Source organism: Cervus canadensis, chromosome 4, assembly GCF_019320065.1.
Source record: "Cervus canadensis isolate Bull #8, Minnesota chromosome 4, ASM1932006v1, whole genome shotgun sequence".
Taxonomy (NCBI): Eukaryota; Metazoa; Chordata; class Mammalia; order Artiodactyla; family Cervidae; genus Cervus; species Cervus canadensis.
In genome coordinates, this window is record NC_057389.1 from 61,733,113 (window position 1) to 61,759,641 (window position 26,529).

At 49.7% G+C, this 26,529-nt stretch overlaps 1 protein-coding gene across 1 annotated transcript; it reads left to right on the top strand.

Moving 5' to 3' along the window:
* Positions 1-16,689: 16,689 nt before the first annotated feature.
* TIFAB (TIFA inhibitor) lies at positions 16,690-26,151 on the top strand. Its single transcript, XM_043467531.1, has 5 exons — positions 16,690-16,734; positions 16,841-16,901; positions 18,079-18,132; positions 22,788-22,957; positions 25,118-26,151. The coding sequence occupies exons 1-5, from the start codon at positions 16,690-16,692 to the stop codon at positions 25,718-25,720; spliced, it is 933 nt and encodes a 310-aa protein (XP_043323466.1). The 3' UTR covers positions 25,721-26,151.
* Positions 26,152-26,529: the final 378 nt, after the last annotated feature.

Sequence of the window (26,529 nt, forward strand, 5' to 3'; positions counted from 1 at the left end):
TCATCCATCCCTCACCTTGTGTACACCTGGACCTGAGCCTTTCGTTTCCTGAACTTCCATGATCCATCTAGCTAGCAGGGAAGATTGCTGCTGCTGCTAAGATGCTTCAGTCGAGTCCAACTCTGTGTGACCCCATAGACGGCAGCCCACCAGGCTCCGCCGTCCCTGGGATTCTCTAGGCAAGAACACTGGAGTGGGTTGCCATTGCCTTCTCCAATGCAGGAAAGTGAAAAGTGAAAGTGAAGTCGCTCAGTCATGTCTGACTCTTCTCGACCCCATGGACTGCAGCCTACCAGGCTCCTCTGTCCATGGGATTTTTCAGGCAAGAGTACTGGAGTGGGTTGCCATTGCCTTCTCCAAGCAAGGAAGATTACGTCTCCTGAAAAGGTTGCTGTGAGGATAACAGAAGATACAGTGCCCAGAACAGTGCCATCACACGACAGGAATTGAATTGTTGTTGCTCTTCAGCCATGTCCGCCTCTTTTCAACACCATGGACTGCAGCAGGCCAGCATCCCTGTCCCTCACTATCTCTCGGAGTTTGCTCAAATTCATGTCCTTTGAGTCGGCGATGCCATCCAACCATCCCATCTCTGCTGCCCCTTCTTCTGCCTTCTATCTCTCCCAGCATCAGGGTCTTTCCCAGAGTGTCGGCTCTTTGGATCAGGTGGCCAAAGTATTGGAGCTTCAGCTTCAGCATCAGTCCTTCCAATGAGCATTCAGGGTTGAACCTCAGGAACAGTATAAAAAGGAACTGAATGCAGGGTAGTATCTCCTTTTACCATCAGCGCACCCGCCTCCACTCACTCCCTGCTCCCCTTGGTGCCCTGCGGCTGGGTCTCTTTTCAAGGCTGGGTGCAGCCCTGAGGCTTGGCTGTGGTGGGTGCACACCCTGGTACTCTTGGAGACAGCAGCTTCAGAAAGGGTGCCCAGAGTCCACCATGAAACTCTGAGGAGCTGAGAAGTCCCCAGGGAATGAACACACTGCTGCTGCTGCCACCATGGGTGCTGCCGCCTGCGGGGGCCAGCGGGACCCCTGCCAGCGGGATCCTCCCAGCGGGAGGATGGCGGATCCGCACAGCCTCCACCATGTTCTCCTGTACTCCCGTTCATTTCTTGGGCACCAACTGTGTCCCTGGGGTGGGGGGGGGGGGTGCGTCCCAGGTCACCCAGGCATTCCCCTCGGGCACAGCTCTCTGAGAACGCTAGCTCCAGCCTTCCACCCGCACAGTGTGTGTGAGGCCAGCCAGTCCAGGAGCGGAGTGCTCCCCCAGCCATCAAGCTCCTGCCCGGACTTCTCCTGTCCTAGAGGTGGTCACACTGAATTGCAGTGGCCTCATCTGTCCCCCACATTGAACCGTGAAGGCTGAACTCATAGCTGAGTCCTGGGACTCAGCAAGCGCCGCATCAGTGTCTGTTAAAAGGGAAACAGTGAAGAAGCCATTCTTGCTCTGAAAGCGCCCGGGCAGCCAGGCGAGCCTGGACGGGAGAGAGGACTTTGGGAATCTGAAGCACGAAGCGCCGATCTCAGAGCAGGGAGCGGAATCGGAGCGCCATCTACCGGCAGCTTCGCAGACCGGCAGGAAAGGGCTGACCAGGGGAATCCCGGCTTCCTTCAGGTTGACCAGGCACCTGTGATGTCAACCGCTCTTTGCAACGCTGCTCCTGGGTCCACGCTCTAGACACTCTACACACTGCCTCGCAATCACCAGCAGGAGTGGGCTCCTCGGAAAAGGAACGGTGGGGCCCGGAATTGAGTTGGAGGTCATGAACTGTGTTGAGAACACCCCAGAAAGGGCTTCTCTTCCACCAGCTCCTCTTGGGCAGTATTTTCCCAGAAACTCATTTTGAGCGGAATTCAATGACTACAGTTACTGTAGAGTTCAGGTAAGGGCCTGCTCCCCGGGGGGACCAGCAGGTTTGGGGGTCAGACAGACCAATAAGGATTCTAACTCTGTTCCTTACTAGCTGTGTGACTGAGGACTGGGTACTTCACCCTCTGTGCTCAGCCCCCCACCTGAAAAACAAACTACATGACAGTACCTACCCTACAGGGTGACTACAAAGATGAAAAATTACCTGTAACCCGGACGCCCAGATCCTCACTGTTCCCAAGGGTCAGGCTTCCCTTTCATGCCCACCCAGCATGAGAGAACCAGCCATCAGCCTTCTTGGCCGTAGCAAGACTGCGTTTATCAGGTTCCTCTCCCCAGGGTTGCTGGGATCCTGCAGGTTGAGTTTGCTCTTGCCTCAAACCCTGGCTGCTGCTCTTCCCTTGTTTCACCTCCCAACTCCAGCTCACCACTCTCCTGTTCTCCAGTGACCTCTTGCCACCACATTACAAGCCTTCCCAGGCCCTGCTGAGCTCCAGACTCCCACACCCCAACTGTGGCCAGGGATACTTCGACAAGGCCCCCAAGCCCAACAAGGACCAGATTTGCCTGGAAGAAGAACAGGAAAGAACCATAGAGCAAGATGGAAAACCTCAGACTAGCTCCTAGGTGTGACCAGGTTCAAAGTCCTAAACCCGTAGTAGCTTCAGGCCCTTCCTGATGCACTGGGGTCCCTGGGGTCCCTGGTTGGCACCTTCCTGCATGCAGGAAAGCCCCAACCATGTTGCACCCCCACTTCCAGGAACCCCCAGCTTTCTGAAGCCCTGAGAGAAAAATCTCATCATTTTTATTTCTACAAGCAACTGGCAAGAGGCACAGTTCTGCCTTGAATGAAGACAAGCTTTCATGCAGTTATACAAAACTCTCAAGTGTTTTTATTTTGTTCCCTGGAAGCACTCCGTCCCAGAAGAACATCTTGGCTTTTTTCTATATAAAATCAAATGCTCTGTTAGTTATTCCCTGCTCCCCTCACCCTGAACTTCTCAGAAAACAAAGGAAGAGCTTGCTGTCAAAGTTGTCTCCTACAGGAACTAAAAATCAAATAACAACAGTTAATATTTATTCTGTATTTCCTAATCTAACCCCCTGAGTCCTAAGCTTTAAATCCTTTCTCCTGTTTTATCTCTTTGAATCTTCACCCCGACACTGGGAGGCACTTGATCTCCATTTTACAGAGGAGGAAAAGAAGCTTAAGGAGGTTATGGGACTCCCCCAGGGTCCCACCGTTAGTAAGTGTCTGACTTCAGATTCAAACCCAGATAGTCTGGCTTCTTAAAGCTTCAAGTGGGCAGCCCTGCTTCAAGGTCAGAGCATGAGATCTGAAGTCTCCCCTTCCCTATCCACTTCTAGTCATCTGAGATTTCGAAAGTACTGGAGTCCAGTGTCACCTGGAGCGCCCTGGTACAAACGTGGGTGGCGAGTGCTCGGCAGAACGTCTGGAGCATGGAGGCGCCCAGCATAAGGGACAGTCGATGGGGCCTGAAAGGCTTATAGCTGGGCAGTGCTGTGGCCTGAGAGGAGCCCCGCTGTGTCATCCCCTACTGGCCCAGGGGAGAGTGCCTGCAGAAGGCTCACCTGTTAGCCTTGTGCAACTCAATAGCTCACGTCCCTTCATGCGTGCAAGTCCTCCCACAGCTCACTGTTGCCTAGGGACACAAGCCAAACCCTCCACGATGGCTTACAAAGCCCTTCAGGGACTGTCTGCTCTGCTCCTGATCTTCCAGCCTCCTCCCCAGGTCCCCTCCTGAGCTCACAGACAATGCCTGACCCACAAGTTGGTGCCTCAGGACGTTTGCACTTAAGGCCTCATGCCTCACTTCAGTCTCACGCTCATTTTAAAAAAATATTTATTTGTTTAGCTGCAGCAGGTCTTAGCTGCGGAATGCAGGATGTTCATTGTATCACACAGGATCTTTAATGGTGGTGCACCGATTCTTTAGTCGGGGTGCATGAGCTAAGTTGCTGCATGGCACATGGGATCTTAGGCTCCTGCCTAGGGATCAAACCCACGTCCCCTGCATTGCAGAGTGGATTCTTAACCACTGGACCACCAGGGAAGTCCCAATTCAGTCCTTTGTGAACTAGAGTCTCTCTGGTTTTCTGATGGCATGGCGCTGCTCCCAATCCCATCACTCCTCCTTTCTTTCCTGACTCTCTAGAATCCTAGCTCCCCAAAGGAAGGCTTCCTGACTGTGGAAGGCTGAATAATGGCCCTAAGACATATCTGCTTCCTAATCTTGAAACCTGTGAATGGTACCTTGATATGGCAAAAGAATGGACAATAACTTACTTGGTAAATGGTGTGATTAAATTAAGGCTATTGAGACAAAAAAAAATTACCCTAGATTTTCTGTGTGGGACTAAATGCAATCACAGATAGCCTTACAAAAGGCAGGCATAGAGAGGTTTCACACACATAGAGGAGGGACCCCATGTAGAGTGAGCAGGGCTTGAAGATGCTGGCCTTGAAAACTGAGTGATGAAGCCACAAGCCATGAAATGCTGGCAGCCACCAGAAGCTGGAGAAGGCAAGGAAAGGCTGCTTCCCCTACAGCTTCTGAGAGGAGCATGGCTCTGCTGACACCTTGGTTTAAGCCCTGTGACACAGATTTCAGACTCCTGGTTTCCAGAACTACACAGGCTGAAGTTTGTAGCAGTTTCTTATAGAAGCCCTAAGAAATATCTCACATGAGGGCTGCAAACTCAAAGGCTTACATAAGCAAAACAGGTGGGACAGGCTGGAAGGGACTGAGTGTCCCACTCATCTTGAGGGTGCAGGCTGGTACCCTGTAGGAGCAAAAGTACAGGCTGCCCTCATTTTCTGACTTTTTAAGAGAAGCTGCAAACAAGATTTATATTTCCAAGATCCTGATTTTAAAATGCTGACAACCTAGACTAAGTGTTAAAAATACTAGCCCAAACCAACCACCAGTTTCTTGTTTGAGAACAAAGAATCCACAAAGGAGAGATGCCAAGTCCTGGTGGCTCCCAGGTTAGACTGGGATGCCTGAAAGTTAGGACAGTTTTCCCTAAAGATTCATGGAGGAATTAGAGTCCCTGGGGTAAAGAACCATAGCCATTTTTTTCTAATAAGATATAGCTGAATTACAATATTATATTAGTTTCATGTGTACAATATAGTGATTCAAAAATTTTTATAGATTATATTCCATTTATAGTTATTATGAAAAATTGGCTATATTCCCTGTGCTGTATAATATATCCTTGTAAGTTATGTGCATGTAGTAGTTTGTACTTAATCCTCTACCCCTAATCTTGCTCCTCCCTCTCCCCCTGGTAACCACTAGTTTGTTCTCAATATCTGTGAATCTGTTTCTTTTTTATCATATTCATTTAATTATGTTTTTAGATTCCACATATAAGCAATAACAGACAGTATTTGTCTTTCTTTGTCTGACTTATTTCACTAAACATAATAACCTTCAGGTCCATCCATGTTACTGCAAATGGCAAAAATTTCATTGCTTTTTATGGCTGAGTAGTATTCCATTGCACACATACACATATATACATATGTATATGTAGTCCACCAGGCTCCTCAGTCCATGGAATTGTTCAGATGAGACTAAAGGAGTGGGTTGCCATTTCCTTCTCCAGGGGACCTTCCTGACCCAGGGATCAAACCCAGGTCTCCCACATTGAAGGTAAATTCTTTACCATCTGAGCCACCAGGGAAGGCCCATATATATGTGTGTGTGTATATATATGTATATATATCTCTCACATCTTCATCAGTTTGTCTCATAAAAAATTTGAATGCCAGTGCAGCTGTATGTTTGCAACAAACACTTAGAACAAATAAGAGGTGTGATATTAATCACTCCAACAGTGACTGCAAAATATCAGTAATGAATGAAAAGCTGCGTAGTTGATTTTATTAAATGCTGGTGTTAAAAAATATTATTCAGTTTGTAATGAAAAATCTTCTGGCCCTCAACTTTGTGGAGTAAAGAATGAAAGAGAGAGAGGAGGGAAGAGGCAGGCCTACCACTCACACCTCTCAGGGTGTCTCTGCCAGCAGGAGAGAGCAGAATCTCTGGAAGAGTGAGGTGGGTCCTATGGCTTAAAAGGACATGAGACTGCAGGGGTCCCAGGGAGCTGACATGAGACAGCCTATCCCACTGAGCATCCTGCCTCTAAATACACAGGTAGGAATCCAGCAGTTGTGCTCCTTGGAATTCACTCAAATGAGTTAAAAACATATGTCTACACAAAAAAACTGCTCACAGATGTTTACAGCAGCTTTACTCATGTGTTCGTGCATTCTAAGTCACTTCAGTTGTGTCTGACTCTGTGGAACTCTATGGACTGTAGCTCACTAGGCTTCTCTGTCCATGGTATTCTCCAGGCAAGAATACTGGAAATGGGTTGCCATGCCCTCCTCCTGGGGATCTTCCCGACCCAGGGATCAAACCCAAGTCTCTTAAGTCTCCAGCATTGCAAGCAGATTCTTTACATTCTGAGCCAGCAGGGAAGCCCAGCTTTACTCATATTGCCTCAAATTGAAAGCAACCAAGATGTCCTTCCAAAGGTGAATGGATAAATAAACTTGTGATACATCCAGGCAATAGAATATTATTCAGCACTAAAAGGAAATGAAAAGACATGGAGGAAACTTAAATGCACATAAGTAAGTGAAAGAAGCCAATTTGAAAAGGCTACATACTGTGGGATTCCAACTATATGACATTCTGGAAAAGGCACAACTGTGGAGACTTTAAAAAGATTGGTAGTCTCCAGAAACTCAGGGGAGACAAGGATGAATAGACGGAGCACAGAGGAGTTTTAGAGGAGTGAAGCCACTCTCTATGATACCACAATGGTGACACCTGTCATTATACATTTTCCAAAACTCCATGGGGCGTATAACAGCAAAAGTGAACCCTAAGTAAATTATGGAATTGGAGTGACAATAATGTGTCAATGTAGGCTCATAGACTGTAACACGGGTACCCCTCTGGTGAAGAATGTTGGCAGTGGAGGTGGCTATGTGTCGGGGGGCCAGGGGGGTATATGAAAATTGTCTGTACTTCCTGCTCATTTTTGCTCTGAACCTCAAATTATTCTAAAAAATAATACCTGGGTTTTTTTTGTTGTTGTTGTTTATTTGTTTTTTTGTTTTTGTTTTTAATGCAGGCAAGACCTTTGAGCACAGAAAAGTTGCCCAACAGCGCCCCCTAGCACCACAAGCTGTGATCTTTCTTACAGAGAATAGGGCTTGGAGACTAGAGGAGATTTTGCTTCTCTGAGCTTCACTTATTGATACCTTGGGCATGTTGGGGGTTAGAGGGAAGGGCAGGGTGAAGGAAGGAAAGGCAGGCTGAGGCTGGCATTTACCAAGCCCTGGATCTGGTGTTTTAGCCAGGTTTCCAAGCCATGGCTTGTACTGAAGGCTCACGAAGTCTGCCACACTTGAGTTCAGAGCTCCCCAGGGTTTTACTGAAAGGTGTTGGAGGCATCCCCATGGTCTGTGGAAAGACCACCCACAGTAAGGTTTCCTTCCAAATGGTTGAACCGCGATGGCTGTGGGCCTCACCTAGACACTCTGCAGCTCTGCAAGATATAGGCCCACCAGGGACTGTGTGCCCATCCCAATGCCAGGCCCACTCACGTCAGGCAGGTGGGTGGACAGGCAGAGGGCCACACCTACACAGCAGGCATGCTCTGGGTCAGTGGCCACCAAGCAGAAACAGTTATGCACCAGACCACTGGGTGACAGCTTCACCCAGCCTCACTGGTGATTTACGCTTCTCAAGGTGATGCAGTCCCAGGGAGCCTCTGGAAAACCACTTGGAGAGAGAGCTCTGGAGGCAGGATTTCTCATTTTCTCATCACTTTTCCATTTTCATGATATAGCTCCCTCCTGGGGCCAAGGGAAGGGGAAAATGCTTTTTATATTATATTAGCGGCCATGTGGAAAAGACATATTTCCCGGGACATTGGATTCGGGGTGAAGACGCACATTTGTAAAGCATATGTGAAAAATGTCATGCATGGAAGGTATGAAATATATGTTGTCATGGCTCAAGCTAGTTTTGTGAAACACCATAGGACAGGGAGAGCAAGGCCACTGGGGAGAACATGAGCTGCTGGCCTTGAGGACATGTCCACAGAGCAAGGCACCAGATAGCGTTGGGAAAAGAGGTAGGTGGGCGTGGCTGCAGTGTATTTTCATGTTTGCTGTCCTTGCAGATGGAGGACTGGAAAGCAGGTGGGACACTCGTTAGAGCACTTACCTGTTGGAAAGAGGGGTGAGGGGCTCTGAAAGCTACTCCTTTTTATCTTTTCAAAGGTTGTGAATAATGTGAATATATAACCTTTTCAAAACATTACATAAAAATAAAACAAAAGGCCTTTTCACTTTGTGCCTCCATCTCAGAACAGACTAGAATCTTCAGAGAAAAACTACATCTTTATCTTAAAAAAATAGTTATTTATTTGTTTATTTGATTGCACCAGGTTTAGTTGGAGCATGCGGGACCTTTAGTTTCAGCATGTGGGATCTAGTTCCCTGACCAGGGATCAAAACCAGGTCACTTATACTGCAAATTCGGAGACTCAGCCACTGGACCACCAGGGAAATGAAAGTCGTTCAGTTTGTGACCCCATGGACTGTATAGTTCTCTATAGAACTATAGACTCCAGGCTGTATAGACTCCATAGATTTGATAGAATTCTCCAGGCCAGAATACTGGAGTGGGTAGCCATTCCCTTCTCCAGCAGATCTTTCCAACCCAGGGAATGAACCCAGGTCTCCCACATTGCAGGCAGATTCTTTACCAGCTGAGCCATGAGGAAAGTCCAAGAATACTGGAGTGGGTAACCTATCCCTTCTCCAGCGGAACTTCCCGACCCAGGAATCGAACCGGGGTCTCCTGCATTGCAGGTGAATTCTTTACCAGCTGAGCTATCAGGGAAGCCCTGGAATCTCAGACTTCCTCCCTCCCTTTCTCTGTACCGAACGGCTGGCCATCTGCCACCCTCCAGTGCACAGAGGCCTGCACCAAGGTGTTTGCAGCAGGCCAGCAGCTGCTGCAGTGACCAACCCCCTCTCTCAGGGAAGCCTTTCCCCAAGTCAACTGCACTTCTCCTGCTGCTGTTTTAGGCTGCCCCCTTGTTCTGCTTTCTAAGAAGGCAGAGGGCTGATCATGGGGCTTCTCACTTTAGCAGGTGAGCAGTCAGGCTCCCTCCCTGGGAATCAATCTGGAGCAGTGGAGCCCAGCTCTGAGCTTTCATACCCTTGAGGAGCAGGATAATGGGGCTGAAGAAGGATGACTCAATGGTCTCCCAATAGCTGGTGTCCTTTCTCCTATGATAAGAGAGCTGTCTTGTGGTCCCTGAGCACACAGCTACCCAGCCTCCTCTGTAGCCAGGTCTAGCCCCTGGCTAAGGCCAGGCCACAAGGATGTGAGTAGAAGTGATGTGGGCAATTTTCAGGATATGACTTAAAGGGCGAGGACATGCCGTGTGCTTTTCCCTCTGCCCCACCCGAGCTGGTTGGGATGCAGACCTGGGGGGGAGAGCCATCAGAGCAACATGGATGAGGACAATACTTGGGACTGACAAGAGTGACAGGTTGGAAAGAACTCAGGTTTCTGACATCAGGGAACAGTCATTAGGAGACCTCAACTGCTTATACCTGGCCTATTAGGTAAGAGACAAATATGCTTCTTATTGAAGCCTCTGCTTTATTTTTATTTTTTAAATTTATTTACTTATTTATTTGGTTGCAACAGGTCTTAATTGTAGCACTTGGAATCTTTTATTGTGGCATGTGGGATCAAGCTCCCTGACCAGGGATCAAACCCAGGCCCCCCTCACTGGGAATGCACAGTTTTAGCCACTGGACCACCAGGGAAGTCCTGGAACCATTGCTTTAGATCTGTGTTAAACCAACCAAACTTTCATTACGCTGGAAAGAGAAGAGAGGGAGGGAAAATGTAGAGAAAAACTTAGTGTGGGAAGTCTGAAGAAGACGAGATAGGACGTCTCTTTGCCTCTCTTCATCCAGGTTTTGGCAATCAATACAGTCACGCTCTGATGCCTTACATGTGAAAGTCACTCAGTCATGACCAACTCTGCAACTCCATGGACTATAGCCCCCCCAGGCTCCTCTGTCCATGGGGATTCTCCAGGCAAGAATACTGGAGTGGGTTGCCATGCCCTCCTCCAGGGGATCTTCCCAACCCAGGGACCAAACCCAGGTCTCCCACATTGCAGGCAGATTCTCTACTAACTGAGCCACCAGGGAAGCCCAAGAATACAGTGGGGAACCTATCCTTTCTTCAGGGGATCTTCCTGACCCAGGAATTGAACTGGGGTCTCCTGCATTGCAGGCAGATTCTTTACCAACAGAGCTACCAGGGAAGCCCCAATGCCTTACATGCCTGACCTCAATCTCATTTCCTCCTCACTCCCTCGCTATTTCATCAGTGGGAAACTGAGGACTGGAGAGCTTACAGAACTTGCCCAAGTCCCTTGATTCATTAGTGGTGGATATGGGATTAGGATTCAGTCCACCTGACCCCAGAGCCACACTGCCTTCCAGAGACCCAGACTACTGGTTCTCTAGGTATGGCACCATGCAGGCTGTATGCTGAACCTTCCTTCTCTGGTGATCTCCCACATTCTGGGGGCAGAGACTACTTTCTTTATGAGGGGCTGTGGCTTGGGGTATTCAACAGGACAGCAGAGACGGGAAACAAGCTAAGTGATAAAATAAGCTAAGTGATGCCCCATCAACCCCAATAAACTTTGGGGCTTTGACAGGGTCAAGGGAGAGACTGGAAGGGAAAAGCCAGGGGGACCTGGAAGTAATGATTACGGCAGAACCTTGGCGCATGTGCTGAGTTTGAGGAAGCACCAGCCTACTCTTTCTCTAGTTTTCTGACATCTGGCTCCCTCTAGCTTGAGTGAGGCTTTACTCATATACATCCCCCTCTTGAGATGCCCCTTCCTCCTCATTAACTTAGTCAGCTCCTACTGGTTCTTCAAGATTGGCCCTGCCATCATCTCCTTGAGGAAGCCCTCCTAATCCCTCAGGCTGGTCTTGGCACATTGCTGGGACTCCCCTGTCTTCATGCTTCCCTCCTGGGTCCTACTGGATGGTACCTGTCTGAGAGTCTGTCTTCTGCATGCACCTGGACCTCCTTGAGGGCAGAGCTTGTCTTCATGTGCTTGATCACTGCAGTACCTATCCAGGGCTGGGTATAGAGGAGGCCAGTTTCCTTTGAGTCCTGCCTGCTCCTTGGGAAGAGGTCCAGGAGCCCCACGTGGAAATACACATAAATGAGCTGGCACTTGGCTCTAGATGCATGCTGGGGTAGCATCCTGAGCAGGCAAGTCTGGCAAGCTTCTGTTCTGTGTGTGGAAACAACTATTGGCCCCCACGGGCTCAGAGTACATGCACACATGGGGGTGGTCCAGGAGCCCCACAGCCTAGGGATCCTACTACCACCAAAGCCTCCACTCCCCAGAAGTTTCCACGATCCATCTGTTTGTCTCAGACTGAAATGCAGATTATGTGGGGTTTGTCTTCCTCTCCTAAGTGAGGTTTCCGTCTTTCACTGGTTTTGAAATTCCAATTTATATTAAGCTGGTAAAGGAGAATTAAAAGCAGACAATTTAATTTTGCAACACAAAGCCACAGAAATTGCCGAGGGCCTTCCCTTTGTTTTGGCAAAATCAGGCCACGTTGCACTCTGTGTGGTGACGGCGGCTTCCCGAGGTGGCAATTGAGGCTCCCGGCCCCAAAGCTGGGCCAGGCTATTTTTTTTGGCACCAGAAGCCTCCCGTGATTTAGCATTCTTCCCAGGAAATTCGGGTCCTTCTCCAGCTCTTGATGACTATTCCAGATGCGGGAGGTAGCTTGAGGTGTGAGAGGCAGAGGGAGCGAGTTGACATTCAGCTCAGGCCTCCCCCAAACGCCCTCTACTGGTGGCACTCTGCCTCCTGGAGATTAGTTTTCCCTGTGGGTATTATCCACCAGTGTGAAGAATCAGTCTTCCAGGAAGAGCTCTACATTTCGAGCAAATCAAAAGCCTGGAAGTGCTTTGAATCTCTGGGTTTTGTGTGTTTCCTGCATCAGGGGTTCAGAGCTCTGCTCATGGGCTCTGAGTCTGGGGCCCAAATCTGCAAAAAACAGTGCTCGGTGGTGGCAGTCTGGCTGCAGGTTTATTTAGAAACCCAAGGTAGCAAAAACATAACAGTGACAACCCTTACTCTTAAAATCTGTGACATCAGGAACACTGGGAAAGTTCAGAGAGCGGGAGCGCAGGACCCCACTCACAGGCAGAAAACAGCCGGCGGGTGCCTGGTAATGAATGACCCACCGCACACATCGATGATTCATGGATCCTCCCACTAACACCTCCCTGAGATTTATATTGTTAGAAAACAACCCACACTGCTGAGAGTGCAGCGTGTTATTTTAAATGAAGAGTATTTCTGTTAAACAATATAAAGATGGGAACGTGAAACTAATGAAACCTACAAGGTGAATTTGAATGCTTTTTGCTTCGCATTGTAGCCAAGGTAAGTAACTTATTTTATTCAACCAAATATGGTCAAATATGATAAACTGTCACTGTTAACCATACATCTTATTTTCAGATAATTATTTGAAAGAAAACTGGATATCCACATGAAGCTGGACTCTGGGCTCCTACATTACCCAGTATATAAAAATTACCTCAGGGACTTCCCTGGTAGTCCAGTCTTTAAGAATTCACCTGCCGATGCAGGGGACACGGGTTTGATCCCTGGTCCAGGAAGATCCCACATGCTTCAGAGCAATGAAGCCTGTGTGACACACATCCAAAGCCCACGCGTCCTAGAGACCGTGCTCTGCGACGAGAAGCCACGGCAGCGAGAACCCCATGCATCGCAATGAATAGCGGCCTCGGCTTGAGGCAACTGGAGAAAGCCTGTGAGCTGCAACGAAGATCCAGTGCACCCAAAAGTAAATAAAATAAACATCTGTGATGGTTAATTTAAAAAATAAAATTACCTCAAAAGAAATTAAAGACCTAAATGGAAGAACCCAAACTATACAACTCTTAGAGGATGAGCTTCATGACATTGGATTGGGCAATAACTTTTTGGAAGTGAAGTGAAGTTGCTCAGTCATGTCTGACTCTTCCCAACCCCATGGACTGTAGCCTATCAGGCTCCTCCGTCCATGGGATTTTTCCAGGCAAGAGTACTGGAGTAGGTTGGCATTTCCTTCTCCAAGGATCTTCCCCATCCAGGGATCAAACCCGGGTCTCCTGCATTGTAGGCAGACACTTTTACTGTCTGAGCCAGCAGGGAAGCCCAGGCAACAAAAGCACAGGCAACAAAAGAAAAAACAGGTACATTGGACTACATAAAAAGCTTCAATTTCTGTGCATCAAAGGACACAACAGAGAGAAAAGGCAACCCATAGAATGGAAGAAAATATTTGTGTATCCTATATCTAACAAGGGGTTAATATCCAGAATCTGTAAAGAACTCCTATAACTTAATAACAAATAACCTGATTCAAAAATAGGCAGAGGACTTAAAGTAGACATTTCTCCAAAGACAATAAATAAATGGCCAACAGAATATCAAAGATATTCAACGTCACTAATCGGGGAAATGCAAATCAAAACCACGATGATATATTCCCTCACACCCATTAGAATAGCTACTATAAAGTAAAAATAATAAAAACCACACAAAAACAACAGAAAATAACAAGTGTTGTTAAGGATGGAAAAATTGGAACCCTTCTGCACTGTTGGTAGGAATGTAAAATGGTGTGGCCACTACAGAAAACACTAGGGCAGTTCCTTAATATATTAAACACAGAATTAACATGTGATCCAGAAATTCCACTGCTTTATACTTCTAAAAGAACTGAAAACAACGTATCAAACAGGTATTTATGCATATTGTTCCCAGCAACATTAACAACAGCCTAAAGTGGAAGCAACCCAAATGTCCATTGACAGATTAATAAGCAAAATGTGTTATATGCATACAGTGAACTATTTTAAAATGAGTGAATTCAGACACATGCTGCAACATGAGTGAATCTTAAAGATATTATGTCAAGTGACATATGCTGATCACACAAAAGGACAAATACTATGTGATTCCCCTTATAGAGGTATCTAGAATAACCCAACCCACAGAAACAAGTAGAACTGTGGTTGCCAGAGGCTAGAGGGAAAGAGAAATGGAGTGTTGCTGTTTAATGGGTTTAAAGTTTCAGTTTTGCAAGGTGAAAAAGTACTGGAGATTGTACAAAAATGTGAATGTGCTTAACACTACTGCACTGTGCACTTAAAATGGCTAAAATGGGAAACTGTGTTATGTGTATTTGACCACAATTTAAAGGGAGATAACTATTTGCAGAGGAACAGTTTTTATTTTTGTTTGTTTTCTTTGTCCTCCTATTATCAGATCTACACGGAGTACTTCTAGGCACCAGGAACCATCTAAATTGCCACACAGAGTTTTTTTCATGGTGTGTTAAAAATCTGCCTTTGAAGACATACTAATTTCAAAATACGTTTTATTTGTAAAATTTAGTCAAAGTACTTATGCTAGGCTTTTACCTCACTTAATTAAAAACAAAAAGCCCTGTTTGATGTGTGTTGTGCTGTGTTTAAGGCCATCTTTCCTGGCCAGATGCACAGTTTAAATAAGACCAAGCTGTGTTTCTTCAACAGGGGTTCTTGACTGAGAAAGAAAGAAGCCCTTGGCAAAACCTTTTGACCAGGTGAAAGCGGAACCCTCTCCAAATGTTAAACAAAGACATTGACTATAGGACCGGGGGGTTGCACAGGGATGATTATCCTCTTTCTACAGATGAGGACTCCGATGCCCAGAGAGGAAAAGCAACTTGCTACAAAGTATGTCCGCGGCAGAGTCAAGGCTGCGCTCCCTGAGAGGGCTCTTTCCCTGCCCTCTGGCCACAGCTGCTCTTCGGATGTCAGGAAAGGACAACACTAGACCAGGATGCAGGACATCTCCTCCTCCTGCAAGCAGCCAAAGGGACAGTCCTATAGCTCAGTGGGAAAAAAGGAAGTAAACTGCCACTGCTAAGTCACTTCAGTTATGTCCAACTCTGTGTGACCCCATCCCTGGGATTCTCCAGGCAAGAACACTGGAGTGGGTTGCCATTTCCTACTCCAGTGCATAAAAGTGAAATGTGAAAGTGAAGTTGCTTAGTCATGTCTGACTCTTTGCGACCCCATGGACTGTAGCCTACCAGGCCCCTCCGTCCATGGGATTTTCCAGGCAAAGCAAGAGGTAATTGCTAGGCTCCCTGGTACTGGCTCTAAGTGATCTGACTGTCCCACCCCAAGGTGAGAGCCCAGAAGGCCTCAGAACTCCAGAAACCCTGTCCCCAGGGCCTGCCTCAGGCATTGGTCAGGGCTCCGTTGTTGGATTTAGCATTAAGGAGAACTGACATGTTTTAAGAATGAAGAACTACACATTCACTGTGGGCTTAGCAATGACCCCTGGAATAGGGGAGTGAGCATGGGCAGAATGCTCACTGTCTCTGACTCCTGAGCAGGTAGAGGCCCCCCAGGCCATGCTGGCCAGCCCCACCTGCGCAAGGAGGCCTCCTCTGTCTAGCACTCTGGGAGGGAATGCAGCAGGAATAAGCAACCAGGGCTGCCCCCCCCCCCCCACTCCCACAGCCATTCACTTCAGCCAGCCCAGACCAGCCATCAAAAGGTTGGGACCCGAGGCCCAGGGAGGCAAAGGGCTTGCCCCTTGAAAGCATAGGAGTTGAGTACGAAGATCTGAAGATCAGATGTGAGCTTGAGAGGCAGCTCCACAACCTGCTATATGGGTGATCTTGAGTTACTTAATTGTGTTTCTGCATTCTCATTTGTGAAATAGGATTAATACTGGGATCTTTCTCATACAGGCAGTGAGGATTAAATAATACAGTTCACGTGAGGGCTTAGCACAGGTCACAGCATATAGTCAGGACTCTCTCAGTGCTAACTTTGTTATTGTTTTAGAGTTTAAATACACCATTACTGCTGTCGTTACCATTCATGTTAGCCAAGTGCATAGAGCAAGGTGTGACAGAACCCCTCCAGTGGCCGGATACCTGACTTCACCTCCCTCCACCTGGCACCACCCCCCAGGTTCCACCTGGCCAGCTCTGATCATTCTGCACGAGTCAGCACAGCGTCCCCTGGAGGAGGGCTGCCCCAGTGCTCCCCACGCTGGCAGTATAGATGTCCCTCCTGGGGTTCATGTTCTGTGCGTCCCTCCCCTCACAGCATTATCTCTAGAAGTGACAGATAATTGTTTTCTCACCTGACAACTCAGAGGGGGCAGAGCACACTTTGTCCTGATGGTCATGGAACCACCGCCCCATCCCTATCCAGTGCCCTGAGCACTTGCCTGCATGGGTGCTAAGTCACTTCAGTTATGTTCAACTCTTTGTGACCCTTTGGGCCTGTAGCCCTCCAGGCTCCTCAGTCCGTGGGATTCTCCAGGCAAGAATATTAGAGTGGGTTGCCATGCCCTCCTCCAGGGGATCTTCCAGATTCAGGGATTGAACCCGTCTCCTGCATTGCAGGGGGATTCTTCCATCCAAGTACTAACCAGGCCTGACCCTGCTTAGCTTCCGAGATCAGACGAGATTGGGCCTGTGCAGGGTGGTATGGACATAGACTGCAGGGGGATTCTTTATTGCTGAGCCACCGGGGAAGCGTGTCCTTGAGCGCTTGCTAAGTGCCCAGTGCTGGCCTGGGCTAAGTGTGGCATCTTCATTTCCCCACATGGTGGCCCTCCTTGGAGAGGATCGGGACTACTCCATCCTACAGGTAAGGGAGCAGACCTGGCCTCTCAGCCTCGATGTGCGCCGTTTGGCCCTGGGCAGGTGGCTTCACCTTTCTGGGCCTGTCTGTCCCTGCACCTGCACTGCAACAGACCGCTGCTCCGCTCCGTGTGGCCTCACACTCTGGCTTCCTGCTCTATCTCCACGCTCAGAGTGGGTGTCCTCTGGTGAGATTTGCTATAAATCCACCTTTGGGCCATTTCAGGGCATTCGGAGCCAGAGAAGCGTGGACCATCTTCTCCTCCTTCCCCAGCAGGCCCGTGAATGGCTCCCCTGGACTTGCCCTGTCCACCCGGTCTGCCTAGAAGAGCCAGTCACTTGGGTTTTGGGGTGCTGCCCCCTGGTGGCCAGAAGTTATAAGGACATGAGGTGGGGCTGGAGGTGGTAGTGGGGGGAGGTGGGCAGTGGGCAGCCCTGGGGGGAGGTGGGGGTGGTGGGCAGCCCCATTGGCTTGGCGGGCTGAGTGCACTGCCAGCCAGCCAGCCGGAGCACGCACTTAGAGAAGGCAGGGCAGCCGGACCCCAGAGAACATCACCCATGAGGCACAGTGGCTTCTTCTTTAAGCCCAGGAGTGTAACGGCCTGGGCCCAAAGCCCACTTCTGACATTTCCCAGACCATTGATCTTAATTAATCAACTAATTGCTGTGAACCTCAGCTTCTTTGTCTGTATAATGAGTAGCCTTCTACTCCTGGGTTAGAGCCGTGTGCCCCTGCCATAACCTGGAGATTCTTTCTAGAGCATCCGTTTTACTTCATTATCATTCAAAAATGGAATTTCTATTGACTTCATGCAAATTATACATTCAATTGAAGAATCATGGTTGTTTTAAGCAAAACCTGAAGGCTTCTGAGCATCTGGGGTTTGTACAGGCTGTGAGTTGGGTCTGCCAGCCCCTCTCCCCAGGACGCGTCTTCACGGGACTCTGCTACTCTACCAACCCTCTCCACGTGCTTGGCGTTTTGCACACATCTCATTTAGCCCTCATGCAGCAACAGATTATCCTCATTTTACAGGTCAGAATTCAGGTTCAGAGAGGCTGAGTAACTCGTTTGAGGGAACACAGTTGCCACAAGAAGGAGCCAAGCCTCAGACCCGAGTCTGACACTAGTGTCCTCTCCTGCCCACGACAGTAGGAGCCCTGAAAGGTGTCCTTCGGTCCCTGAGCTCCCCAAGGAGCACAACTGGGGACACTTGCTCCCTGATGTACACTCCGCAGGGTCACACCACCAAGTGAAGGAGTCCATCCTAGCCAAGGGGGCCGAGCGGAGAGCAGCCAGCACTTCCACTTCCCCCACTCTCACCCTCCCCGGCTCTCACCCTGCCCCCAGGGAAAGGCCAGACAGACGGTTACCTGCACGACTTCCTGCTGGCCCTCAGGAGATGTAGCATGAGCAGTTCTTCCTTTTTTTAAAAAAGTTCTTATTTATTTGGCTGCACTGGGCTTTAGCTGCAGCATGTGAGACCTTGTTCCCTAAACAACAATTGAAACCAGGCCCCACTGCACCGGGAGCACAGAGTCTTATCCACTGGACCACCAGCGAAGTCCCCAGTTCTTCCTCTTGTCCGATAAATTCCCTGGCTGGTTCAGTTCTCTTTCTTACCAGGAACTGCTTTGAACTGAGTAACTGAGGGAACTCAGGGGCCATGAGCAATCTCTTCCTCCCAGCCACTCTCCCATGCCAGGGCTGGGATTGTGGACACAGCCTTTTTCTCACTGAAGTCTGTTTCCAGGGGGCAATGAGGAGAGGTGTCCCATGCCCCAGGAAAAAACTAAAGCATGAAGAGGGGGTAGGACTCGACCAAGGTCATACTCCTAGGGACAGCGCAGCTCCTGCCAGGTTTCCTCCTGGATCCCATCTCTGCCGGTGGGAAGAAAAACCCGAGCATTGCCAAGATGCGAAGGCAGTGTACGTGAGGAACCCTGGGGAGGAGGTCATGGTTCAGAGACAGGCAGCTGGCTGGTAGTCTGGACCAGGCAGACCCACAGGCTGAGAGGAAAGGCTCTGGAATGTGGCCAGCCACCTTTCACTCAGCAGGTGTGTCTGCAGACGTTAAAGCACCTCAGAGTGGCCGTCTGGACTTCTGGTTATCCATCCATCCATCAGGGAGGTGAAGCCGTACTGAGAAGGGCTATGGTGCTGGCAAGAGCCCTGAGTCTAGCCTGACTGCCTGCCCCTGGTCCCTCTCCCTCACAAGCCAATCAGCATGCCTGAAATGCTGCCATTGGAACCACTGAATTCAAGGAGGCCGCCGCATGATGATGAAGACAGAGATCAGGGTGATGCTTCTACTAGCCAAGCAAAGCCAAAGATTGCCAGCAAATCTCAGCACTTAGGTGAGAGGCCAAGGACAGAGTTTCCCTCAAAAGAAACTAGTTCTGTTGAAACAGACTTGGACTTTTAGCCCCCAGGATTTTGAGACAATACACTTCTCTATTTAAGCCACCCTGTTTGTGGTTCTTTGTTATGGCTGCCCCGATAAACAAGTACACCAGTGAATACCTCTCCATAGAGATCATCCAATATTCTGACCTCTATTACCATAGGCTAGTTTTATCTGTTCTTGCTTTCATATAATCATACTGTCTGTATCATTTGTGCCTGGTTTCTTTTGCTCTCCAAAATGGTCCTAAGATCCATCTCCATGTTGTGATACATGTACCATTGGTTCATTCTCTTTTTTTGCTGATGTGCAGTGTTTCACTGTATACATATTATACAATTTGTTTATCCATTTTCCTTTTAATGGACCTTTGGGCTGGTTCCAGTGTGGGGTTAATAGGATAAAACTGCTATGAACATTCTTGTACGGGTCTTTTTGTGGACACATGTAGTGAGATTGTTTCTGCTGTTTTTCTCTTGTTTTTTTTTGACAGTTAAACTGTGGTGCTGGAGAAGACTCTTGAGAGTCCCTTGGACTGCAAGGAGATCAAACCAGTCAATCATAAAGGAACTCAGTCCTGAATATTCATTGGAGGGACTGATGCTGAAGCTGAAGCTCCAATACTTTGGCCACCTGATGTGAAGAGCCAATTCATTGGAAAAGGCCCTGAGGCTGGGAAAGATTGAAGGTAGAAGGAGAAAGGGATGACAGAGGATGAGATGGTTGGATGGCATCACCGACTCAATGGCCATGAGTTTGAGCAAGCTCCAGGAGACGGTGATGGACAGGGAGACCTGATGTGCTACAGTCCGTGGGGTCGCAAAGAGTCAGACACTACTGAGTGACTGAACAACCTGTAGCTTAGCATGCCTAGTATTTTTTTGTTGTTAATCATAGAACGCTGTTAATGAGAAGTTGTAGAGGCTCTGTATGATGTTAACTTGGTCTAGCAAGTATTTATTTTTCTTCTAGAAGGCAGTTAGAGAAGAGAGATTGGGATCATCTGGGCCAGGTTTCCACCTTCTTAAGATCTGGTCTAATTTGGTTTGTCCATAGTCCCCATGTACTGCACAGGGTCTCATTTGAAAGTCTGCGGGATTTTTTAGCAGGATGCCCCTCTTCCCTGGCTGGACCTGACCTCCAAGTTTGGTATCCCAGCACCAAGAGACAGCCACACCCTCTGCTGGGCCTCTTAGCCTTTGAGCTCTTGCATTTATTTGGTTCCTGGCTTCTCATTCCTCCTGCTTTGAGACCAGCAGGCGTCTTGAAGGTGGAACAGAATATGAGCTCACTTCTCTGCATGCTGTTTTATCCAGGTGCTTAGCTTGAGAATTCCATGGGCTGTACAGTCCATGGGGTGGCGAAGAGTCAGACATGACTGAGAGACTTTCACTTTCACTTGGCCTCTCAAGGGCTGAGTCCCAGTTTGTGCCTCCCCTATCTGGGGAGACCCTTGAGAATCTCAGTGGCCACTCTTTGCTCAGTCTGCAAGCCCTCATCACTTTCAAATTGGCAAATTTCTCACAAGGAAGAGGGGTAGCAAGTCAGGCTTAAATAAATGGGCTTTCCTGGGACTTTGCTGGCAGTCCAGGAGTTAGGACCTCCTTCTAATGCATGAGGTGTGGGTTCAATCCCTGGTCTGAGAGCTAAGATTCCATATGCATCATGGTGAAAAAGAAGAAAACAGCCAGAACATAAAACAGAAGCAACATTGTAACAAATTCAATAAAGTCTTTAAAAATAGTCTGCATCAAAAATAAATCTTAAAAAAATTAAAGTAAATGGGCTTTTTTTCTCAGTGGGGTCCTGGCCCCTCAAGTCCAGCTGCCTTGTTGCTCTCCAATATTTTCAAACAAATCTTTTAAAAAACCTACCATGTATAATTGCTCTTAGTGGGAAGGTTAGTCTGTCACCACCTATTTCATGGTGGGAGTTGAAAACTCATCATTGATTATCTGTGTCAGCTCCCATTTGTTGAGTTCGGCTCTGTGCGCCAGGTACCATACCTAAGCTTTTTAATGCTTTTCAAAAAAGCCATCCTCAGAACAGACCATTGAGGTAGGTGCTATGGGTGTCCCCATTTCACAGGTGGAAAACCTGAGTCAGGAAAGGTGAAAAGATTTGCCCAGGATCAGGCAATCATAAAAAAGATACAGAACTTGAATCCAGATACAACTGAAACCAAAGCCAACCTTTAATTGCTAGACAGCCAGCCTCTCCAGTCTAGCTTTGAGGTTAAGAGCTGGCTCTAGGGACTCCTTTCTCCATGAAGCCCTCCTAGAATACTTCAAGTGTCTCTCTCACCTCTGCTCTTCTATTGCAACAAATGTGTATGCCAAGATCTCCACGAGTTCCCACTGAGAATGTTGGCATCCTGGGTGTCCTGAAGGTACACTCCCTGAGGGCGGGCCTCACACACACACACACCTCACAGCAGATTGGAGCTCAGAGAGGGAGAACACATGGAAGAGATGGAATACAGGGAGATGGCTTGGTTCATTTCTGGGGCAGGTATAGTTCCCGTCTCTGGGGGAGCCCCAGAGGTTGTGTCACAGGCTGGGGTGGGCAGGGATGGATGACTGTTTTCAGAGCTCTCCGTTTTTCCTTCCTAGTAACGAAGCAAACAACTTGCTTAGAATAGAGGGTGCAGGCTAGGAGACCTGAAGAGCGCCCACAGAGACTTAGCCCCAGTGTGCGGCCTGCTGAAATCTCTGGGGCCACAAGGGTAACAAGAGGAGGGAGTAAGCAGTGGGCCTGGGGGTCAAGGAGGCAGACTGGGAAGGCACCCGCTGATAGGAGTGGTCCAGCCTATACCACTCACCTGTACAACCTCCAAGAATCCTCAGGATAGCCAGGGTTTGAAGGGAAAAAAGGGAAAGGATGATGTTGTTGACTCGTTCTGGGACCTTGGACCAGACCCTGCCCCTCTTACAGCCTTGTTCGCCCCCTGTATAAGATGGGCACATGTCTCTTGCCAGCTTAGCTAGTCGGTAGGTACAATGGAAGGAAGGCCGCACTGGTAGACTAGATAGAACTGCACCAAGTGAAGGGTTACACTGTAGTAACACTGGGTCACTTCCAGGATGGCCAGACCCCACAGTGCTGGGCACACATCCTTCTTGGTCTGGTCCAGGCTGCTCCCAAAGGCCAGCGGAACTGACTCCAGATGGGTGGACATAGGAGGGGGTCCTCCTGCTGTCCTACTGTGGGGGAGGCCACCCTCTGTGAGCAGCTGTTTTCACCTTCCCTGGAGGCCCTGTCCTTTCCTGAGACACTCAGGGGACCACCATGCCGCCCACAGCTCCCTTGGCCACCACGCCCAGCCACAGTGGCCCCCTCACAGCCTCCCACATGCAGTGGGGATGCCCCTCTCTGGCCATCTGTTCAAAAGGGTTCCCCTTTCCAACAGTCTGGGATGCCTTCCCCCCCTACCCACCCCCACCCCTGGCAGGTGAAAAGAGGAACTCAGCTGACACCCTGGAAACATTCTCAAGGTCCCTGGGCAGAGAGCAGCGAAGCCCTGCCGAGATGAAACCCAGGAGGGAACTCAGCAGCCTCTCCTAGCCACGGTCCCAGACACTGGGGTTTTCAACCTCTCAGCAGCGGGGTTGCACTTCTGCAACAGGAAATTACACTTCCAGTTTCTTTCCTAAAGGGAAAAAGGAAGAGAGCAACAAAGCCAGTGTGCATTGTGAGGTATCACCTCCCCAGACTGCAGCTGTCACTGCCATCCCCAGGCCCGCCCCAGCCCAGACTCACATAACCCCTGCCCCCAGGGGAGCTCACAGCTGCTGTCCCAGGGCTAGATGCGCCCTGGGAAGTAAGGTAGGTGGAGATTAGAGGGGCTTGAACTTAAACTTGAGGGCAGTGGGGCAGGGAGCAGGGCCCCTGCAGGCTCCTCTCCAGGCACATACCCCAGAATAACTAGAGACAGGAGAGGAGCTCTGCAAGGCCAGGGGGATTGCTATGGGCTCTGGAGTTCCCAGCGAAGCAGAGTAAGGTCACAGGAACAGTGGTGAACCCTTCTTTCCCAGGGATTCTCTTAGGGTCCCTAGGCCATGGGATTGGTTCCTAGAAGTGAACCCCGAGCTTCTGGCCAGGCCTGAGGACTTGGACATCCAGCTCAGCTGTTCTTGTACTTATATAAATGAAAGCAAATAGGGCCAGTGTATACACACCTGAGGGAGAGGCTTTCTGCAGGAATACTGGGGCCAGATGGGGGATGTGAATGGGGTGTGTGTGGGCAGTGTGTGTGTATGCATGAGGGAAAACAGGGTGTCCTAAGGGCTCACCACTCACTATCAGATTGAGAAGCTCTCACCATTACTTCACCAAAAGACAGGGAGTCCAGAGTTTGGAGGGGATTGAAGTCTGTCCCATAGCCTTTAAGGACCAGACTCTTACATGGGGTGGGGTCGCTCTGGACTTGATTTCACATGATTTTCATGTGTGTGAGCCTCTTCTCATTTAGCCATTTGGCAAATGTTCCTTCAGACACTTGCCATGGCCAGGCCCTGTCTGTACTAGGCAGTGGGACTCAGGGTGTGGAGGCATTTCTACCCTCAGGAGGCCTCAGGGACAACAAGGAAGATGAGACAAGGACCCACATCACTGACACACATGGAAAGGGGGCAGCCCTGGGGGGGTCTCCTTGTTGTGAGAGTCAGAGCGCAGACAGAGGAAAAGAGCTTCATGGAAGAGGGCACATCTGAACCAGGCCTTTAAAGATGAGCAGTTTGGGATGGAAAACGCGTTTTCAGGAAAGAAAGTACTGTAAACAAAAGCCTGGAGCTGGAAAAAGCATACAGTTGGCTATTCAGATCCACTCAGCCCTCAGTTCCTGCAGAACGTGGTGGCAGGTCCTGGGCCATCTGGGGTTGGTACACATGCCAGGGAGTTTGTGTTCCTCAGCTCCATGAGGGAACAGAGCCTCCCTGCATGTTCCAGTTAGATTCTGAAGGACAAATTTCTGGCAGTGAAGTTGCTGGGGCAAGGGACGTGTGCATTGCACATGGGCAGATATGGCCAGTCGACCTCCAGGGAGCCCCTATCAGTTCTGAGAGAGCTCTCAGTTCCTGCCAAGTGCATCCTCAGGACCTGTCTTCTGCCCTAGACGGTGAGGAGCAGATGTTCACAGCCTTAGCATCCACAGGAGCACTTGGAATGTGCTTGTGGCTGCTGTTCAGTCGCTCGGTCCTGCCCAACTCTTCGAGATCCCATGGACTGCAGCACATCAGGCTTCCCTGTCCTTCGCCAACTCCCAGAGCCTGCTTAAACTCACGTGCATTGACTCAGTGATGCCATCCAACCACCTCGTCCTCTGGAATGTGCTAGGTGTTTTTGTTCTTCTTTGGGGTGTCCAGGCAGCCTTTCCTATCTCCCAGGAGCAGATAGGGCTTCCCTCTTCTGGGTCCCTCCTTAATGCCGGAACAAGAAGCCCCTTCTCCTTATGCAGCTGGGTACTCCTGTTGATCTGCTTGTCCCAGCAGCTGGTCAGCGCCTGGCTCAAAGGAGGGCTCGGCAAGCGTTTGTCGTGACTGTCAGATACAAGGAAGGTGGGTCCTATCTTCCATCCTTCCTTTCCCAGGAAGCCAGGCAAATTGTCCCCAAATGCCAATATGCCACCAAAATCCTACCGCACAGGCTGGTGTGCCTTGGACTTTGCAAGGACAAGGGTGGACATACCTATGTTATGTTAAAGAGAACTAAAATTTAGAGAGTGAATGGCATGCCCCACTAACTCACAGAGTGTGTTAGGGATGAAGCTGAGGCTAGAAACAGTGGGCCTGAGCTTCCACACCAGCTCTGGCCATAGCTGCAGCCTGGCTGGAGCCGAGTGACCACATCCACGCTCAGTGCCCGGCTCTGCTTGGCTGGAGGTGACCGGGGACCCATGAGGGGGGCAAGCATGCGTGGGCTCAAGGAGTCACAGAGGAAGTGACTGCCACCACTCAGGCCTGTGCATCTGTGTTCCATCTTTCCCAGGCTCCTGTCCATGGAAAGGCCCTCACAGTCCTCCGTGTAAGCCTGCACCACCCCACGTCGGGCTCTGCCCCCTTTGCTTCTGTCCCTCCTCAGCTGGAGCATGACACCAGCCCGCTGCTGGTGGGCCGGGGCCCGGACGCCCACCTCCGGCTGCAGCTCCCTCGCCTCTCCCGCCAGCACCTGTCACTGGAGCCCTACCTGGAGAAGGGCGGCGCCCGGCTGGCCTTCAGCTTGAAGGCCCTGAGCCGCAAGGGCAGCGTGTGGGTCAACGGGCTGACACTGAGGTTCCTGGAGCAGGTGCCCCTGGGCGCCATCAACAGAGTCGCCTTCTCTGGCATCCAGATGGTGGTCCGCATCGAGGGAGGCACCTCCCTGGAGGCCTTTGTCTGCTGCTTCCATCTCAGCCCCTCGCCCCTGATTTACAGGCTCCACGCCAAGGAGACGGACGAACGGGAAAGCGTTCTCCAGGAGCAGCCTCCCCCAGGTTCCAGGCAGGGGGCTCCAGGTCCCCTGAGCTTTCTCCACAGCCCTCTCCAGCCCAGCCCTGGAGAAGTGCCAGAAATACCGCTCCAGAGGGAACCTCTAGACGGTGTGCTCAGCTAGCCCCGCTGGCCACCCTGGAGCACGCCTTGGCTGAAAACGGACTTGAAATATTCAAGCTACATCATGCCAGGTTGACAGCCTCAGCCAGCATAATAATGAACCAATTCTGCAAACATGAATGGCCGGGGGTGAGGGGAGCGCCCTCCACGGCCACAGCTATTCGAGGTAACAGGAACTTCATATACTTTTAAAGGCCCTGAGGGATTCTGGGAGCCTCCCTCGGTGTTTCCCCACATTTCCCCCTCTCCTCTGACTAGGAGTTACTTTATGTCACTAATTTTGTATGCTGTTTAAGAGTTGGAGTTTGAGGTTGCACCAGGAATGCAGGGACACATGTAACAATTACGTTTGTGGTAGCTCGGGGTTACCTTGGGCTTTCAAATACCCACAGGCTCTCGGGGCTTAGGGAAGCCTGTGTTTAATAAACTGCAAGTATTTCATTAAGCTGGCATGCCCAACAGGATTCCCTGATCCCCCAGATGGGCCTCATGCACGCCACATCGTCACGCAGAGGTGGGGGTGGGAAGTAGAGGAGAGGTGTAAGAGGAAATTGGAGAGGTGGGGGCTCACATCTCTGGAAGGGATGAAGGTAGAGTCCAGGGCTTCCTGGGGATGGGGAGCTGGGGGCTGGGCCTGCTTGGGAATTCACTGTCACCATAACTGCCTCATCCTCATGGTCCCTCACTCACCGGTGGATCGAAGTCTTGGAGAACCAGAGAGCAGAGGTCTTCAGGGGAAGGTGGCTTCCCACAGCAGTGGGCTCTTCCAGGACTAAGTCTATGAGAAGGCGGGGTGGGAGGTTGTGGTAG